The 18,772-nt window shown below is 47.7% G+C and overlaps 1 protein-coding gene and 1 long non-coding RNA gene across 2 annotated transcripts; one reads left to right on the top strand and one right to left on the bottom strand.

Moving 5' to 3' along the window:
* Positions 1-520: 520 nt before the first annotated feature.
* Positions 521-17,710, top strand: col1a1a (collagen, type I, alpha 1a). Its single transcript, XM_053443522.1, has 49 exons — positions 521-771; positions 2,681-2,872; positions 3,153-3,175; positions 3,445-3,480; positions 4,271-4,363; positions 5,194-5,262; positions 5,362-5,406; positions 5,710-5,763; positions 5,843-5,896; positions 6,006-6,059; positions 6,149-6,202; positions 6,298-6,351; positions 6,674-6,718; positions 6,814-6,867; positions 6,984-7,028; positions 7,253-7,306; positions 7,955-8,053; positions 8,173-8,217; positions 8,410-8,508; positions 8,712-8,765; positions 8,866-8,973; positions 9,431-9,484; positions 9,566-9,664; positions 9,757-9,810; positions 9,923-10,021; positions 10,148-10,201; positions 10,306-10,359; positions 10,449-10,556; positions 10,661-10,705; positions 10,999-11,097; positions 11,217-11,324; positions 11,565-11,726; positions 11,845-11,898; positions 12,009-12,116; positions 12,234-12,287; positions 12,590-12,643; positions 12,759-12,920; positions 13,053-13,160; positions 13,396-13,503; positions 13,620-13,673; positions 13,928-14,035; positions 14,160-14,213; positions 14,316-14,423; positions 14,514-14,567; positions 14,692-14,799; positions 14,922-15,201; positions 15,373-15,563; positions 15,770-16,012; positions 16,130-17,710. The coding sequence occupies exons 1-49, from the start codon at positions 690-692 to the stop codon at positions 16,274-16,276; spliced, it is 4,344 nt and encodes a 1,447-aa protein (XP_053299497.1). The 5' UTR covers positions 521-689; the 3' UTR covers positions 16,277-17,710.
* Positions 3,759-18,458, bottom strand: LOC128458625 (uncharacterized). The gene is made up of 4 exons (XR_008342041.1): positions 18,067-18,458; positions 5,165-5,251; positions 4,105-4,184; positions 3,759-3,874 (listed from the first exon to the last, which is right to left on the bottom strand). It is a non-coding gene; the product is annotated as an uncharacterized LOC128458625 (long non-coding RNA).
* Between the last annotated feature and the right edge of the window lie 314 nt (positions 18,459-18,772).

Genomic DNA, 18,772 nt, shown 5'->3' on the forward strand with positions numbered 1-18,772 from the left:
GAACAGAATCAAAGATCCCAGCTGAGCTGAAGCAACAAATTAAAGCAAACACTCGAGAGGCTGCAGCTCCGACGTGTTAACACTCTGAAAAACTAAAGCTGTGAAAACACTGATGTAACTGAAACCGTCCGAGCTGCTCTAATAGTTTAGACCTGAACCAGACAACCAGAAACACTGACTTCCATTTGAAATCAAAGTGAACCAGGAAGTAGAGGAGACCAGAAATAAGAGCAGGATTAAACCCATGCACTGGTGGAAGAGGAGATCCTCCTCCGACCCTCTGATGCTCTTCAGGATCACGTTTCCTCTCCCCTCGACTCTCTGATCCAAACTCCTGAATCGTGGAAGGAGGGACCTGCTTTTTTTCTCCTTGTTCTTCCTCTCTTCTGTTTTTTCTCTTTGAGGGAGGGGTCCATTCTTGTCTTCCCTAAACGTGCAGCGGGTAATGAGGGTGCGTCCTCAGCCGGTCCAGTCCCCGGCACCTCCCAGTTCTCCAGGCTCCCATATAAAAGCCCTGGTGAAAAGTGAGTGGAGGCAGTAGGGAGTTTTCTGCTGGGGTCAGGAGTGTGAACAGACGAGCGGACCCTGCCCCAAACACCAGTGTATGAGTGGAGTGTAGCAGAAACAGAAAGCACCCCAACTTTTTTCCTCTCGCCTCAAAGAGTCTACATGTCTAGTGGCATCTAGACATGTTCAGCTTTGTGGATATGCGGCTGGCGCTGCTGCTCGGCGCAGCAGTGCTTCTGGTCAGAGCGCAGGGCGAGGACGACAGTAAGTTTCATCACTTTGCTGGAGCTTCTCAAACCTCCCGGCTGCTTTTTCACTGGCGTTTGAAAGTGGATTTTCTCTTCGTGGGCGGACGGCTGCTGAGATCTAGACAGAGAAGAGATGAAAGAGTTTGAAGTAGAAATCTGAGTTTTGATGTGTGCTGCTCTTTTGTCTCCACATAGATCACAGATTATAGATTATAGATTATAGATTATAGATGGAGAGTTCAGCTCGTAGTTTAGACAGCTCAGTGTTTACGTAATGCATTGGGCATCTCAAGAGGGCCTCTCTCTCCCCCTCTCCTTGTGTTTGTCTCTCGACCCCCACCTCCCCCACATGCATGCAAAGCGAGTTGCTGCAGGTTTTCCAGGCTTCGCTCCAGGCGGCGGTTTCTAGTGGAAACTGTTTTTACGTTTCGCCACATTTGAACCCAAACAGCTGGTAAAATCTTTTATCATCTAGAAAAGCTTAAACCTCCAGTGGGCTTTTATCCCTGTGCTCCAGACCCTTCAGAATTAACATTAAGTAAGTCTGGAGGAACAATGGTCTCTGCTCGTCTTCAGGGACATTTGTTCCTCCAGCAGACACGAGTCAGACAGCGAGCGCCGCTCACCGGGCCCTGATCGATGTGGCAGTGGTTCACGGCCCGAGGCCAAGTGGTGAGTTGGCCAGGTGAGGGAGGGAGAGTCTCATAGGGAGGACACAGGGAGAGAGAGGGGACGCGGTGGTGAGCAGGCGTAGTCTTGTCTGCTGGAAACATTTGACCTCTTCAGCCTGAACAAGTCCTGACTTTAGAAATGTGACATTCTGGAGCACAGTGCTGCTCAGTGGCTCGGAGACACAAAGATTTTCCTCCTGTAACAAGACAAAGAAAAATCTGTCTCACAGTCTCTGGAAACAAGAACCGAGGGGCTGAGCTCTATTTTTCCAGATGTTCCTCTGGACAGGACTCAGCTGCCTGTCTGTCTATCTGAAGCAGATGTGGCGTCAGCCTCTCTATCTGTGTCACAGCGCCACCCAGAGGCTTCTCTCGCCACCTGCAGACACATCTGGCCGCCACGTCCCCCTCCTCCCCCTCCTCTTCCTCTTCTTTCCACTGGTTTTTTTCTGTTTCCTCTAATTACAAACACATGCGGATGGTTTCCACCCGTCGCTGCCAAGCCGCCGGTGAGCTCAGCGCTTTGGCACGAGCCGTCTGGGCCGAGCTGAGCCGAGAGGAGCCGAGAGGAGCCGAGAGGAGCCGAGAGGAGCCGAGCGGAGCCGAGTGGAGCCTCCGGTCCGGGCTGAGTTCTGCTGGGAGGCAGCGGCGGTGGAGCTCGGGTCGGAACATGTGACTGAGTTAGAGCAGAGCAGCATTTAGTGATGAGACGAAGTGAAGTCTCTCTGAGTTCTGTGCGTAAAGAGCGTGGCACCGTGCGTAATGACGCAGTGGCCTGACCCAGACGTGTGCGCGGCCTGTGCGTCGCCTCTGTTTCCTCTGTCTGCTCCAAACTCTAAAACTCTTCTCCAGCTTCGAGCTTCTGATGTTTTCATCTGGTTTCATGTTTTTAATCCTCATGGCTGAGGCGTTTGATGACGTCACGTCCAAACCAGAAGTGACACGCTCTTTTCCTATATGATCAAAACTCTGGTTCCATTTTCAGGTTAAATAGGTTTGAGATTTTTAGTAGTAAGTTAATGCAATGATAGATTATTTGTGTTTATTGATTATTTATTTGGTTCTTTATAAAATATTTTGCATTATAAGTTAAATCATGAAAATAATTACTAATAATAACTTTTTATTTTTCATTTGGATTTCATCTACACCTTCGAGTTTGTAGGTGTTGTGTGTAGGTGTGTGTCTGTGTGTGTGTGTGAGGCCTCAGCTGCTGTGTCTCACCTGCCCCTCTGCTCTCTGTCGCCCCCTCAGGCGCGCAGGGTAGCTGCACCTTGGACGGCCAGGTGTTTGCGGACCGCGATGTGTGGAAACCGGAACCGTGTCAGATCTGTGTGTGCGACAGCGGCACCGTGATGTGTGATGAGGTCATCTGCGAGGACACAACCGACTGCCCCAACCCCATCATCCCCCACGACGAGTGCTGCCCCATCTGCCCCGACGACGGTACAGCCTCTTCTACTCCATTCTGTTCTATTCTGTTGTATTCTATTCTAGTATAACCTATTTGTATTCTATTTATTTTATTTCTGTTCTATTCTAATCTATTTATATTCTAGTTTATTCTACACATACAGTGAATTGATTGAATTATCTCATGATTTCAGGATTAGATGAGTTATATAATAATAATAATAATAATAATAAATATAATATAAATATTGTGTAGATGTTCTTGTGTGATGTGTATTTGTATATTCTAATGTTCCACCTGTTTGTGTCTCAGGCTTCCAAGAGCCTCAAGTTGAGGTAAATATTGACTATTCTTTATTTCATTGATTTTCTAACATTAAAATTATTAGTTATATTTATCATCATCACACAACATCAACAAAAAAAAAAAAAATTAATGACTGTGGATTGTTAAAGTGATTATTGATCAATGACTCCAGTGATTCCAGTGTCGTTTACTGGTCTGAACTGAAGTCAGCTGCTGGATTCATCATTGATCAACACTTTATTGATCATATCACATTCTGATATATTATCTCATTCTATGTTCTTGTTTTCCTGTGCAGGGACCCAAGGGAGAGCGTGGACCCAAGGGAGAGAGAGTAGGTTCACATTCTCTTCCTCCTATGATTCAATCCCTGGTGTTTGTTCACCTGAGGCCTGTTGGTGCGTCTGAGGCTTGTGTGTTCATGTCGACGCAGCTCAACTGACTGTGTGTGTGTTTGTGTGTGAGTGTGTGTGTGTGTGTGTGTGTGTGTTGGCCTCGTTAGAGCAGCTCAGACACATTCACTCAGCCTGAAGCATGAAAAGTAACGACACCACTTTAAATCAGGCCCAATGTATTTACTGGCTTATTGTCAGACTCCATCCAAACATTCGATGATGCAGCGTTCGTCAGACGAGCAGTTTGATTTATCAGTTTGTTATTTGCTGAGATCAGAAACAGGAGGAACCTGCAGCCTGAGGGCGAAGCAGGAGGAGACGTGGAGTCAGGAACTTTGCAAACCAGAGAACATATTGTTAGAATTTTAATTTAAAGCTTCCCTGTGTTTTAATTTCCTCCTGCAGGGTTTAGAATGTTCTTCACACTGATCTGGTTCAGAGAGAAACTGTTTTACTTTGTTACTGAGGTTATTTCTCTTGTAGAATACAGAAAGGTCATTTATTATCTTGGGCCTGTGACGATGGCATAATTCATTTTTTTTAAAACAAGCGTTCTCACTCACTTCCTGTTTGCTGATGTCACACGGCCACCAGCAGTCCTCTCCTGGTTGGTCACATGATGTCGAGCAGCTGCTTTGAGATCCTGTGAAGAAACAGGAGATGAAGACCCAGATACAACTCTTTCCTTCTGACCCCTGACCTCTCTCTTCTCCTCCCCTCCACCTGCAGGGTCTTCCTGGTCCTCCTGGTAATGATGGAATCCCCGGCCAGAACGGTATGCCTGGACCTCCCGGCCCCCCTGGACCCCCCGGCCTCGGAGGAGTAAGTTCTCTCTCTCTCTGTGCTGGACCAGTTTAGGTTCTGATCATGTGTCAGGCTCTTCTGTGGCGCTCAGACAATAACTAGTTCCCAGTCCTCACATCCCATTACCCATAATCCCTTGTGCTGACTCTGATTGGAGGCTGGTTGTCACTCTGAGGTCAGAGGTCGTCAGTGTGGATGGAGCGATGCTTCAGAGGCTCAGAGACGAGGAGCAAAGAGGATGTTGATTTGATTTCCATCGATTTGATAATTATTAAAGGTCTGAATGAATCGTGGGAAGAATCTCACACCCTCAGTCTCTCAATCTGATTATTGTGCTGTGGCTGTTCATGTTGATGAAGGAAAGTTAAGCTCACTCTGCTCCCATTACAAGTTTAATGTACAATTCATCATTTACCTGCATGCTAACTCCCCATGCTAAGCGAATAGGACACACCCAGTCTAATTCACCCTCCTTATTACTGACTAATGATAAATACCTGCAAATATCAGTCTAAAGACACATTCTTCAGTTTGACACTGATCTCTGCTTGTGATGTTCCTGTAGGAATTCAGTTTACCATGATACCAACAAGTCAACGACAGGTTTCCATTCTAATAGACCATGCTAAGCTAGAACCACAACAAGGTCAAAGGTCAGGGTCAGAGGTCAGGCTGAGAGAAGTGAAGGGACTGAAATCTCACGCACTCTGGGAACATGCAGCATAATAATGTTCAATATTCAAAGACAACGTAAAAAATAATTTTTTTTCATATCATTGAAAGTTTGAATCTGAGAAATTATATTTTTCTGTGGCTCACGTGTTTGTTTGTGTTTGTCTTTCCTCCAGAACTTCTCTCCTCAGATGTCCGGTGGCTACGATGACAAATCCCCTGGCATGTCTGTTCCTGGACCCATGGTACACACACACACACACACACACAGACACACACACAGACACACTGTCAGTTCCAAATGATGATGACAGTGTCTGAACTTGTCTCTGTTTGATTGACAGGGCCCTATGGGACCCCGTGGACCCCCTGGACCTTCTGGCTCTAGTGTGAGTACACAACCTCCTCCTTCCTCAAGTCAGAACCATGGTTGTATATCTAAAGACAGTGCAGGAACCTCATGACATCATTGTGCCCAGTTGAGAAACATGAAGAACTACAAACACACACAAAGCTCCAGTGGTCAGACTTGCATGGAGGTTTGAGGGATGAAAGAGAAACACATAGGAATTACCAAGAAGAATATTGTAACTTTACAAACAGCAGCTGAAGGGTTTCGATTCAGGAAACGTCTTCACACTGACACATGGGACTCGTTCAGTGATGGTGTTTTGGTTTGTTTCCTCCTGCAGGGACCTCAGGGATTCACTGGCCCCCCTGGTGAGCCTGGTGAGGCTGGTTCTACTGTGAGTATGAGACCATGACACAAAGACACACTCACACTGCACCTGGTTAGTCTGAGGCTCACCATGTTCTCCTCTGCAGGGTCCCATGGGTCCCCGTGGAGCCGCTGGCGCCCCTGGCAAGAACGGAGAGGATGTGAGTTCACTGGACCTGCTTATGTTTCTTATCTGTTTATATCGTTGGTCTCAATGAATGAGACAGAAAAACTTCATCTGTTCATCCGTCCCCGTTCTCCTTCCCTCAGGGTGAGTCTGGCAAACCCGGCCGTGGCGGTGAGCGCGGACCTTCCGGCCCTCAGGTAAGTTAACCGGGCAAATCAATTCATAGCCATGCAGTGTTACAGTGTGAACAGAAGTGTGATAGTGAATGCTGTCTCCTGTCTCTCAGGGAGCTCGTGGTTTCCCCGGAACCCCCGGCCTGCCCGGAATCAAGGGACACAGAGTGAGTCACATCCAACAAACCCCAAATCAGAGCAACAGCATCTTCCTGCCTGACGCCTGTGACCTAATCCAACGTCTCCCCCTCTTTGTCTCTAGGGATTCAGTGGTCTCGATGGTGCCAAGGGAGACTCTGGCCCCGCTGGACCCAAGGTGAGTGTAGAAACAGACCCATTGAAACACTCCGCAAAGGACCAGTGCTAAAAGAACAGAAGTAGAACCTCTCCACAGATTCATCTGATTCTCTAGTGAATCATATCTCACATTACAAACGATGGTTGAAAGTGAAGCAGCCTACATTTCCCATAATGCACCCAGAAGCATCTCTTGGTCAAATCTGCTGTGTTGAGTTTTCTATTAGGCTGAGTTGAGGTCACAGTCCCGATCACAGTGGCAGCCATGTTGGCTCGTTGAATTCATATTGAGGAAGGACGCTGCATCACCTGTATGTTAATGTGTGTGTGTGTGTTTTTAGGGAGAGACTGGAACTGCTGGTGAGAACGGAACCCCCGGAGCTATGGTGAGTAAAACAAGCGTCCCCTGGGCTGGACCCTGATGATGCCACTTTCGGAGGTTGTATCTGACCGTCTCTCTCTCTCTCTCTCTCTCTCTCAGGGAGCTCGTGGTCTGCCCGGTGAGAGAGGTCGCTCTGGTGCTAGTGGATCTGCTGTGAGTCACCACACACACACACACACACACACACACACACACACACATTGTCTCTATTCAGCCAATCAGTGCGTCAGTGAGCGTATCAACCAATCACATGTGTCTGTGTTCTGCAGGGAGCTCGTGGTAACGATGGTGCCGCTGGTGCTGCTGGACCTCCTGTAAGTCTCTTATCCTCTGAAACTCAAATGTTTATTAAATATAAAACTTCCAATGCAACTTGAGAAACTCACAAAAATTTGTTCTACCATATTATCGCACTTATTTCAAATTGGCTTCCTCAAGAATGTGAATGTGCTTTTTAGGCCTGTTGTATTTATTCCCTTGTGAAGCTGCATGGATCTGCTACATGAGTCTGAATCTCGTTTGTATGGTTTCTTCTCAGGGTCCCACCGGCCCCGCTGGACCCCCTGGCTTCCCTGGTGGCCCCGGATCAAAGGTACAACTGAGCCTGACATGAGCCCAACCAATAATCTGCCAGATCCTCCATTTTCAAAGTGTCCTTCTTCTTCCTGGATCCTCTACAGCGTTCACCTTCTTCCTCTTCTTCTTCTGTTTTCATCTCTTCTTGTCTCTTCTGAGGTCCATACCAAAGTCACTGACCCGACCCGGCAGGAGCTTTGAGGCATTTCTCTCAGACAGTTGAATTTAAATTTGACCTTTGACCCAACAGGGGTCACACAGAGGAATTCTGTTCTTTCCATATTCTATTCTACATGTTCACATTGGAAACGTGATTAAATTAAATTTCAGTAAAAATTCGATTTTTATCCAACTTTGCTGTAGGAAATGATTGAAAAATAATAATTTCCTATTAATGCAGGATACTAACATAAATGGATTGTTTGTATATAATCCTTGGTTTCAGTTAATTTAGAAGTGAGATGTATAGATATAATACTACGAGTTTATACAACTTTTTAACTTTAAGACTAAAATGTTTCCCAAACTAAAATCTTTTCTTTCTTTCTTTTCTTATTTGAATTGACGTTGATAATGGATGCTGACATTTCTTCCTTTTGTCTTTGACCATGTTGGATAATGGCAAATATCATATTAATTATCGAACTCTTCTTCTCTTGTTTAGGGTGAAGGTGGAGCTCAGGGTAGTCGTGGATCTGAGGGTCCCGCTGGAGCCCGTGGTGAGCCCGGTAACCCTGGACCCGCCGGAGTTGCTGGACCTTCTGTAAGTACTGACGACAAGGTTTCCATGTTGTTAGGATTCTAGTCCAGAAAATCCTGAATGATAGTGAAACCACTTCCTCTGGGCCTGAATTCAAATGTCCCCCTTCTTTCTCCTGCCAGGGAAACCCTGGAACTGATGGAGCCGCTGGAGCCAAAGGACTTCCTGTGAGTATTCTACCTGTGCATTTCTTTCACAGGCACGTCAGAGTTGAAGGTTTAAATCCCTGTTTAGCCCAGAAGGTTGAGCAAGGCACTGCCAAAGCAGCCAGCGCTGGAGTTTCATAGTTATCATCATACCACTGCCAGGTCTATGCAGCGTAATCTGACTGTATTGTTGTTCTGTGCTGCCCTCTGCAGGGCTCTGCTGGAGTTGCTGGAGCTCCCGGTTTCCCCGGACCCCGTGGACCCCCAGGCGCTCAGGGTGCTGCTGGTGCCACTGGAGCAAAGGGAAACACTGTGAGTAGAGATCCCTCGTGACTGAGGACAGTCGTTTCTGAAATCTGTCCCTTGTGGATGGACATGATAACAAGTTCAAGTTTACTCCAGACACAATGAAGTGAAATTAAATGTAAACAAAATGAATTCTTCAGTTTTCTTCTGGTGTTTGGAAGTTTGTTGATGTCTTTTTTTGTCTTTGTTTATTTGTTTGTCTCCTTCAGGGTGAGACTGGTGCCCCAGGATCCAAGGGAGAGGCTGGTGCCAAGGGAGAGAGTGTAAGTTCCCCACAGTCTGCATCAAGCACCCCCCCTCTTTGCCTCTCACACATCTACGCACGTGTATTAATGCCGTGCCAACAATGTGTGTGTCCTCCAGGGTGTCGCAGGACTTCAGGGACCCCCAGGACCTTCCGGTGAGGAGGGCAAGAGAGGAGCCAGAGGAGAGCCCGGTGCTGCAGGAGGCCGTGGAGCCCCCGGAGAGCGTGTATGTACCTCAAAGAGAAAAGGCTTGGAGTATATATAAATATATATATATATATATATCATATAATTATATATTAATCACTATTTTAAGCGCAGTCGAAATTATAAACGCACACACTTAAATGTTTTTGATGATAGCGAACACATTGTAGGTGATGGACAGACAGAGGCATAAAATACACTGTATACAGAGCTTTACATCTGGGGTGGCAGGCCCATAATGCATCTGGCCTCAAAACGTTTGGTGCACTTTTATGGCGACTAGATTGTGTTTATACATAATGGAAACACACAAAAAGGCCTGATTGCATCACTGTTTACCAACAGCCCAGATGACACAGTAGCATTGAATGAGGTGGGACCTCTGTCAGAATGCTCACGGTTTGAATCCCTCAGGTGTCAGCCCCTCCCAGCTTTGTTCCCAGCACTAAGCAGGTCGTGCTTGTTTCTCTCTGCAGGGCGGTCCCGGCGGTCGTGGTTTCCCCGGCTCTGATGGTTCTGCTGGAGCCAAAGTGAGTGAAACATGCATTTGAATCATTTTTGCAGTTCACTTTTGAGGTGCATTAGATCTAACCTCTTCCTGTCCATCATAGGGTGCCCCTGGTGAGCGTGGTGGCCCTGGTCTTGTTGGACCTAAAGGTTCCACTGGTGAGCCTGGGCGCACTGGTGAGGCCGGTCTCCCTGGAGCCAAGGTGAGATAGCCTACTGTTGATCCCATAATTATCAGAAACATGACATGACCCCTGTCCAGGTTCTCTTCTGACCTCTGACCTCTGATCTGTAGGGTATGACTGGTAGCCCTGGCAGCCCTGGACCTGATGGCAAGCTGGGAGCAGCTGTAAGTTCATTTTCAGAATAATAAATTAGATTTTAATCTTATCAAAACATCTAGGCTACATTTGAAAGGTTTAGGCTATGTGAATTTATCCTTAATGAATCCTCTGTAACAGGGTTCCCCTGGACAAGATGGCCGCCCCGGACCTCCTGGCGCCGTTGGAGCTAGAGGCCAGCCCGGAGTTATGGGATTCCCCGGACCCAAGGGAGCAGCTGTGAGTTATATGTCTTCTGCACAGTAACTTCAGCTGTTTATGAACATGAACAGTTCTGAGAACAAGGATATTCATAACATGGTCTCCACATCTCTGCTAACTCTGTTTCCCTCTTCCTGTCCTTAGGGTGAGGGTGGAAAGCCTGGCGAGAGAGGAGTAATGGGACCCACTGGCCCCGTTGTAAGTTGTCTACACTATGTTACTCCTTGATTCCATGTTACTCCATCGATTTGTTGACCTGTATAGAACCGGTTTCCCTAAATATCAACCATCTTTCTACCCAGGGTGCCCCCGGAAAGGATGGTGATGTTGGTGCTCAGGGTCAAAGTGGACCTGCTGTAAGTAGACAGAACCACTCCAACATCCAGCTAACCATCACCTAGATCTGGTCATTTCTCTTTTTTCTGACTCTTTGACTCATCCACAGGGCCCTGCTGGTGAGAGAGGAGAGCAAGGAGCTGCTGGAGGTCCTGGTTTCCAGGGTCTTCCCGGTCCCCAGGGTGCTGTTGGTGAGAGTGGAAAGCCCGGAGAGCAGGTAGTGACTGAGATATGATTCACCTGCACACTCTGAAGAAACGGATTCTCTCTTATGAACTGACACATTGCATTTCCTCCACCTCTGTTTCCTGAACTCTCCAGGGTCTGTCCGGTGAAGCTGGAGCTACTGGACCCGCTGGATCCAGAGTAAGTCACTCAAAGCAGATTCTTTTGTTGAGGGAACTGTTTCTCTTTCATATTGTACGATCTTGACTTCAGTGTGTTAAGTGCCTCGGCTACATGGCTACAGTCAAACAACCTATGTGATGATGCTAATTAAATCTGCAGCTAAAGTAAGATACACAACGGTTGAAACCTTCTAGAACTGCTAGCTTGCTAACACAGTGTGTCTCTTAAATGAGAAATCCAGCATCATATCCTACTGATGTGTTGGACCACTGCTGGACTACCTCAACAAACCTAGCTTTTCCACTCTTCAGGGTGACAGAGGATTCCCCGGTGAGCGTGGAGCCCCCGGCGCCTTGGGACCTGCTGGTGCCCGTGGATCCCCTGGAGCTTCTGGAAACGATGGTGCTAAGGTAAACCCCCGGCTGACATGCAAGGAAAAGAATGGATGTCCGGAGATCCAGGCAGCGTGTTCTACTGTTTTGATTTCTTTCTGCTAATCGTTCTTGTCCGTTTTCCTCTTTGTCTTCAGGGAGATTCTGGAAACCCCGGAGCCCCCGGAGCTCAGGGTCCTCCTGGACTCCAGGGAATGCCTGGTGAGCGTGGATCCGCTGGTCTTCCAGGACTGAGGGGAGACAGAGTGAGTATTCTTACAACTCCCAATATTCCCAGTATATATCATGTGTGACTTCTCATGTATATCAGTGCAGAACCAAAACTTATCATTAGAGATCTAACTTGTTAAAGCAACAAAAATCTGACCAGTTTAAATCAACACTACATCATATCATCTTATATGTTGTAATCCTGCCTACAACATTCTCTCACTATGACAGATGTATGTTAATTCCCTGTATCCCCTCACTATCCATGCACGTAGGGTGACCAAGGAGCTAAGGGTGGTGATGGAGCTCCTGGTAAGGATGGTCCTCGTGGTATGACTGGACCTATCGGACTTCCCGGATCTGCTGGAGCCAGTGGAGACAAGGGAGAGCCTGGCGCTCCTGGAATTGTTGGACCTGCTGGAGCCCGTGGAGGCCCTGTAAGTAACTGGTTTGTCCTTCTCAGAAGGAGACAGTGGAACTTCGACCGGACTTCTCTTGCTGCTCGAAGCTGAATCTTCAAATGCTCGGCTGACTTTTCTTCCTCCTCTTCCTCAGGGTGAGCGTGGAGAGTCTGGACCACCCGGACCCGCTGGATTCGCTGGACCCCCTGTAAGTGATTCCTCCCCAAATGTCCTGGCTTCTCATACCAACAATTTTTTGTATCTATAACAGATAATATTCTGAGAAATAATTTGCTATCCTCCATCATTCGAACGCAGGGTGGTGATGGACAGCCTGGTGCTAAGGGAGAGTCTGGAGATAATGGTGCTAAGGGAGACGCTGGTCCCCCTGGTGCCGCTGGACCCACTGGTGCTGCTGGACCTGCGGTTTGTTAACTTTTACAATACCAACCATTAGAGTGCAGAAAATACAGTTATTTGCAGTTGCTACATAACCTGTAACTGGTTCTCCCATGTTAATTTACACCATTTTGTTACTTTTAGGGTCCCGTTGGAAACACTGGCGCCAAAGGAGCCCGTGGACCTGCTGGACCTCCTGTAAGTCATTGCTCTTCTTCCCTTCCATCCCACTCTTCCTTTATTACATTTATATTTATACCTAGATGCTTTCAGTTCCTAGATCAGGAACCTTTCAATCTCATAGAGGTCAGAGATGACCATGTCCCTGATCATACTGTCAATCCTAGCAATAGCCCAAAGACTCAGAAGCAGTCCAGAGACCTGATTCTATGTTTTCATCTAGATGGCTCACTTGGTTTGCAAAAAGCTGATTTGTTTATGATTTATCTTTGTTCACATAACATGTTGCCTGACATGTGACCCTCTGTCTGTCTCCTCAGGGTGCTACTGGCTTCCCTGGCGCTGCTGGCAGAGTTGGACCTCCCGGCCCCTCTGTAAGTTGCTCTCTAATGTTACAAGCACTAGTTCCTGTGGCAGAGCTCAACATTCAGGATGGTTTTTAACAGTGTTGTATTATCCCCCCCCCCCCCCCCCCCCCCCCCCCCACAGGGCAACTCTGGACCTCCCGGACCCTCTGGAGGCGTTGGCAAGGAGGGACCCAAAGGAAACCGTGGTGAGACTGGACCTTCTGGTCGTCCTGGTGAGATTGGTGCAGCTGGACCCCCAGGAGCTTCTGGAGAGAAGGGTAACCCCGGTTCCGAGGGTGCTCCTGTAAGTTACCTTTAACCTTCAGAATAGACTGAAATGCTTCTGAAATGAGTTACTTGGTGTTGGTCCATTCGGCCACCTTGCACCTTGAGGTCTGAACAATTTGTCTTTATCTCTCTCTGTCTCCCCCTGCAGGGTAGTTCTGGTATTCCCGGACCTCAGGGTATTGCTGGAGGCCGTGGTATTGTTGGTCTGCCTGGACAGAGAGGAGAGAGAGGTTTCCCTGGCATGCCCGGACCTTCTGTAAGTTCATCATTTTACTCAACTAAGACTATAAACTGTAAAGCAGTCAGATGGATCCAGGAAAGGAAACCTAAATGTCTTTATTGAGCCAACGCTCGGTTTAGAACCAAATACGGCGAGTGAAGGCTGGGCTATACCATTCCACTATTTCCACTTTCATTCACCTAAATCCAGAAAGGCTTTAAACTTTTAGAAAAGGTACTAAGGTTATTACAACTGTCTGTTACACCCATAGGGAGAGGTTGGAAAGCAGGGATCTGCTGGACCCAGTGGTGAGCGTGGACCTCCCGGACCCATGGGACCCTCTGGACTCGCAGGAGCCCCAGGCGAGACTGGACGTGAGGTACGGAAAAACGATTGCACATGAGAACAACATTGCCATCTGTCTGTATTCAGATAATATTGTGTATAAGTCAACCCAGAGGTTGTTTCTTCATCAGCTGTGTGTTGTTGTTTTAGGGAGCCGCTGGTAACGAGGGATCCGCTGGTCGCGATGGAGCTGCCGGACCCAAGGTGAGTTCATCCTCACAGGACAGAGCTTCATAAGAGTCAGATCAGTCGACCTCAACCAACCAATAGCAACATGCTAACACCACAGTGGCTCCTGCTAGACACTGTGAGCCTTTAAAGTACGAATATTGTTATTTGAGGATATTCCTATCCCCATAGACCTCTGACGTCCAGGAACATAGGACTGGACAGGCTGTGGTAATAGAATACAAAGACTACAGGTGGTGAAATAAAGTAATATTGTGTTTGTGTTTCAGGGAGACCGTGGAGAGAGTGGCCCCGCCGGAGCTTCTGGTGCCCCTGGACCCCCTGGCGCCCCCGGACCTGTTGGACCCGCTGGAAAGAGTGGTGACCGTGGAGAGAGTGTAAGTAATGAAACCAGTGGTCACTGCTTGGGTTTTTTATGGATGTGTCTAACTTACAGTAAGGATAGTAAGCTTTGTATGTCTCTGCACCCTGCCTCCATATGAAACTTGTTTTGTGTTTTAGGGACCTGCTGGTGTAGCTGGCTCTGCTGGACCTGCTGGGCCTCGTGGACCTGCTGTAAGTCACAACATTAGCATCATTCATACACTCCTTTTATAACAACACACTATGCTGAGGAAGACGAAACTAATCACTTCATCCCCTTCTTCCTCCAAACAGGGCGCTGCTGGACTTCGTGGAGACAAGGGAGAATCTGGAGAGGCTGGAGAAAGAGGCATGAAGGGACACAGAGGATTCACTGGCATGCAGGGACCTCCCGGACCCTCCGTGAGTAACTTAACACAGGGGCCAACACATACTGCAGACAAATAACACAACAGATTCAACCGCTAACTATTTTTGTGAATGAACCCATAGGGACCCAGTGGAGATCAGGGACCTGCTGGTTCTGCCGGACCCGCTGGACCTAGAGTAAGTTAAAACGTCGACAATCTTTAACTACTTGATGCAGTTTAGCATTTTCATATTTGCTTCTTTGCATGTCTGAAAATGGTCTGTATAGAAATTACAAGGTTTTCTTCTGTGCTGATTGCAGGGCCCCTCTGGAGCTGCTGGCTCTGCTGGTAAGGATGGTATGAGTGGCCTGCCTGGACCCACTGGACCTCCTGGAACCCGTGGTCGCTCTGGAGAGATGGGACCTTCTGTAAGTGTCTCAAGAAACATGGAAACTGTCATTTTCAGGAGCACCACAAAGCCTCCACCAGTAATCCATTAACCAACTTATTCTACTTATTCTTCTCCCTTCTTCTTCTTCTTCACTCTCAGGGTCCTCCTGGACCTCCCGGTCCAGCTGGAGCACCTGGCGCCCCTGGTGGCGGATTCGACCTCGGCTTCATCGCCCAGCCTCAGGAGAAGGCACCCGATCCCTTCCGTATGTTCCGTGCTGATGATGCCAATGTTCTGCGCGACCGTGATCTGGAAGTGGACAGCACCCTGAAGAGCCTCAGCCAGCAGATTGAGCAGATCCGCAGCCCCGATGGAACCCGCAAGAACCCTGCCAGAACCTGCCGTGACCTCAAGATGTGCCACCCTGACTGGAAGAGCGGTGAGTCAGTTGATAGGGTAGAGGGCCGCTGGCCCTACTGGACTCATTCACTTTTCTCAAGTCATATTCACATTTAATCGTCTTCAAGTAGAGTGAGTGGATAATGATTCAGGAAATTAGACGAGTAAAATGCTGGACTGACTTTTCCTCTTTTAATTCCTTGTGTATCAGGCGAGTACTGGATTGACCCCGACCAGGGCTGCACTCAGGATTCCATCAAGGTTTACTGTAACATGGAGACCGGAGAGACCTGCGTATCTCCCACTCAGCGCGAGGTTGCCAAGAAGAACTGGTACGTCAGCAAGAACATCAAGGAGAAGAAGCACGTCTGGTTCGGAGAGGCCATGACCGACGGATTCCAGGTAAACAAGCCAAACCTTCTTAGCTCCTACCCTCTCCTGTCTCCCCCATCGGTCTCTCAAATGCTCCCACCTTCCATCTCAGTTCCACAACCCCTCCTGTCTTCTCCACTTCTTCTTTCTCATCTCTGACTCAACCCCTCAGCTTCTTATGCCTCCTGCATCCTCACTGCTCCACTAATCAACTCCTCCATCCTTTTCTTCCCCAGTTCGAGTACGGCAGCGAGGGCTCTCAGCCCGAGGACGTCAACATCCAGATGACCTTCCTGCGTCTCATGTCCACCGAGGCAACCCAGAACGTCACCTACCACTGCAAGAACAGCGTCGCCTACATGGACGCCGCTGTCGGCAACCTCAAGAAGGCCCTGCTCCTCCAAGGCTCCAACGAGATCGAGATCAGAGCCGAGGGCAACAGCCGCTTCACCTACAGCGTCCTGGAGGATGGATGCACGGTGAGTTGATGCTCTCGTGACAAATAAGTCATCGTACATTCATAGTGTTGTAGTTCACGTCCTGTAAACAGGATTTGAGATCTGACTCTAACTGGCCTTTCTTCTTCTCTCCTCCAGTCACACACCGGTACATGGGGCAAGACAGTCATCGACTACAAGACATCGAAAACATCTCGCCTGCCCATCATTGATATTGCTCCTATGGACGTTGGTGCTCCAGACCAAGAGTTTGGCCTTGAAGTTGGACCCGTCTGTTTCTTGTAAAAAGAGAAATCTGGACTTGAAATTGTTGTTGTGTGTGTGAGTGTGTTTTATTTTTTCTAGCAGTCATCTCTCTAAAACAAAGCCCCACCAAAACGTCCTTCTATTGCCATTTTTTCTGAAAACTCCAACCCCTCGCTCCCGATTCTACGATCAAAGTTTCCATTCGGCCGTTGTTCCGATGGTCCACTTTGCCTAAAACCTGCACTTCGACAAGATGGCGGTGATGCGGCAGTGTCGGCATCATCGTGTTTGGGACCACTACTTTTTTTCTTTCTGACTCTCGTTTTTTTTATTTTTCGTTTGTTTTGTTTTGGTTTTTTTTTTTACCATCACCAACACCAAGGATCCTGTAGAGAAGACATTTTGTTTCACTGGCAACAAGAAAATAATATATGCTTCTGTAAAGTGTAAAAAATTGACTTCCCCTCTTCATCCAGCCAAACCAGGCCTCTCTGGAGTTTACAGAAACCAACTGAAACACACAGGTGACTTTTGTATTTTTTATACACCACTGCGGTGAGAGGATTGAAAGGACAGCCCCAACAGACAGAACCCAATTGCTTTGTACCACGTTTCAGGTGATGATGAATAAACGGTGAAACTGACAGCCATGTTTGTCTCTGTTGTTCTGCCCCCTCCTTCCTCTGCCCTGGACGAGGCTTACTCCTCCTCCTCCTCCTCCTCATCCGCTGATGCTGCAGCTGTTGATCTGTGTTTGTTGTTTTGGATGCTTCCTTGTTTGTTCCTCTCTTTTCTCCCTCACATTAAAACCACCAGCAGAGAAACATGGGTTTAAACCTCTTTATTTTTTGAAAAGGAAACTAAATCCTATGGCTACCTCAGAAAGTGAGAGATTCCAGCTCTGAACAAAAAGTGTTTTTAGAAGTGCCTGCTGTCGGCGGGGGGGAAGTGGAGGTTAAGTCAAACTTTAGCAGAAGCAGAAACCGCTCAAACTTGGTGCTATTCTTTCTTTGAGGTCTCCTGCCCGTCCAGCCTGGTTACACCGCTCTGTAGTTTTAATTTCACTCTGGTGCGGCAGGACCTCGTTGGTGCTAAAACGAAACCACAGCTTTTATTCTTGGTGTCCAGAACGATTCAAACTTCTCTTCCCAGACTTCTTTGTGCTGGCAGTGAAACTCTAGCTTCTGGTTTTTGTTTTGAACCAGCTCTGCACCTTTCCTCTCTCTTTTTAAATTCCTCTCCACCGCTTCATTTTGTTTATTGTTTTCACCCCCAAAAATTGGAATCAAACTGATTTTTTTAAATGCACAGAAAGAGAACCATCAGCATAACGTTGTGAGAGACAGACAGACACACCTCTGGGGGCAAAACACCACAAGGATCTGTACCTATTTTGTATATGTATAATAAATTGAGATGTTTTTAATTATTTTGAATGCTGAAATAAAGCATGTTAAGTGGTCTAACATTGAATCCTGACTAATTCCCTGACTGGCTCGCTGACTGGCCCCTCCAGGACTTTACACCTTCTAGCAGCTGTAAAGTGACTGAATGAAAAACCAAGGGAACAGATCTCAGAACAGTTTCCTGTGTCTGTTCAGTTCTCACCTCTTTAACAGAGTGAGTGGAGAGAGAGAGAGATGACGGGAGGAGAGTCTGCTGCACCGGAGCAGATTGTCCAGGCTGACCGTGCCCTTGTATCCATACAATTCAAAATAGAGCGATAAACATCTCGAGGAAACTTTCCTTCAGACATTTGAACCTCGTTTGATTCTGAGTGATCAGTGAGAAGAGTTACGAGTCCGAACAGAGGAGAAACTGAGGCCTACCTCTCGCCAGCTGGAGACTCCTCGTTGTCAGGTCACCCCACACGGCTGCTGAGGTGTCATCCAAACCATTAAGTCCTGTTTGTCCTTAATCCAGCGAGACAACACGTGTTCCTGTGACAATCCAGCACTGATCCTGGTGAAGTTTGTGAGTCTCCTGGATTCTTCTCTCCCCAGTAACCATCTGAAGAGCGTGTGCACAGCTCCGGCTGCCGAGGGGCTGCAGGCTGGAGCTGCTCTGTGGCATCAGCCGGGCTTCACAAAGACACTGATTGTCCACCTTGAGGGAGCCACCTACCCAGGAGCACAGGATAGGTTTGCACTCCCACAGGGAATCTGCACTATTACTGCAAGAATCAGGGTCTCTATTCAAGGCCTGGCAGAGGAATGCTGACCTCTCCGGTTTCACACACAGAGGAAGCTGTGTTTGCAGAGAGGAAACAGCTCAGTGGGTCGAGGGTACACATCACAGAGATGGTGATGAGGCCGGTGGACGCAGAGAGAAACAGAAAGAATGAGCCCGATTGGTTTTTAATCATTTGAGAGTCACTTCATTCAAATGACGACAAAGAAAATATCTCAGAGTGTTGTCAGTTCTCTGGATTATTCAAAGTAGCCGAGGACAAATGTCATATATTAGACAAATTACATTTAATTAACCTCCACTGACCAACATTCATTATTCCAAGACCTTATTGCTGTTATTTTT

The sequence above is a fragment of the Pleuronectes platessa genome, chromosome 16 (genome assembly GCF_947347685.1).
Source record: "Pleuronectes platessa chromosome 16, fPlePla1.1, whole genome shotgun sequence".
Lineage (NCBI taxonomy): Eukaryota > Metazoa > Chordata > Actinopteri > Pleuronectiformes > Pleuronectidae > Pleuronectes > Pleuronectes platessa.

Excerpts from the sequence above, each read along its gene's own strand:
- col1a1a (XM_053443522.1), top strand. The coding sequence starts at position 690 with ATGTTCAGCTTTGTGGATATGCGGCTGGCGCTGCTGCTCGGCGCAGCA. Across the intron at positions 3,481-4,270 it reads GTGGACCCAAGGGAGAGAGA|GGTCTTCCTGGTCCTCCTGG; the intron begins GTAGGTTCACAT and ends CTCCACCTGCAG. Across the intron at positions 10,202-10,305 it reads TGGGACCCACTGGCCCCGTT|GGTGCCCCCGGAAAGGATGG; the intron begins GTAAGTTGTCTA and ends CTTTCTACCCAG.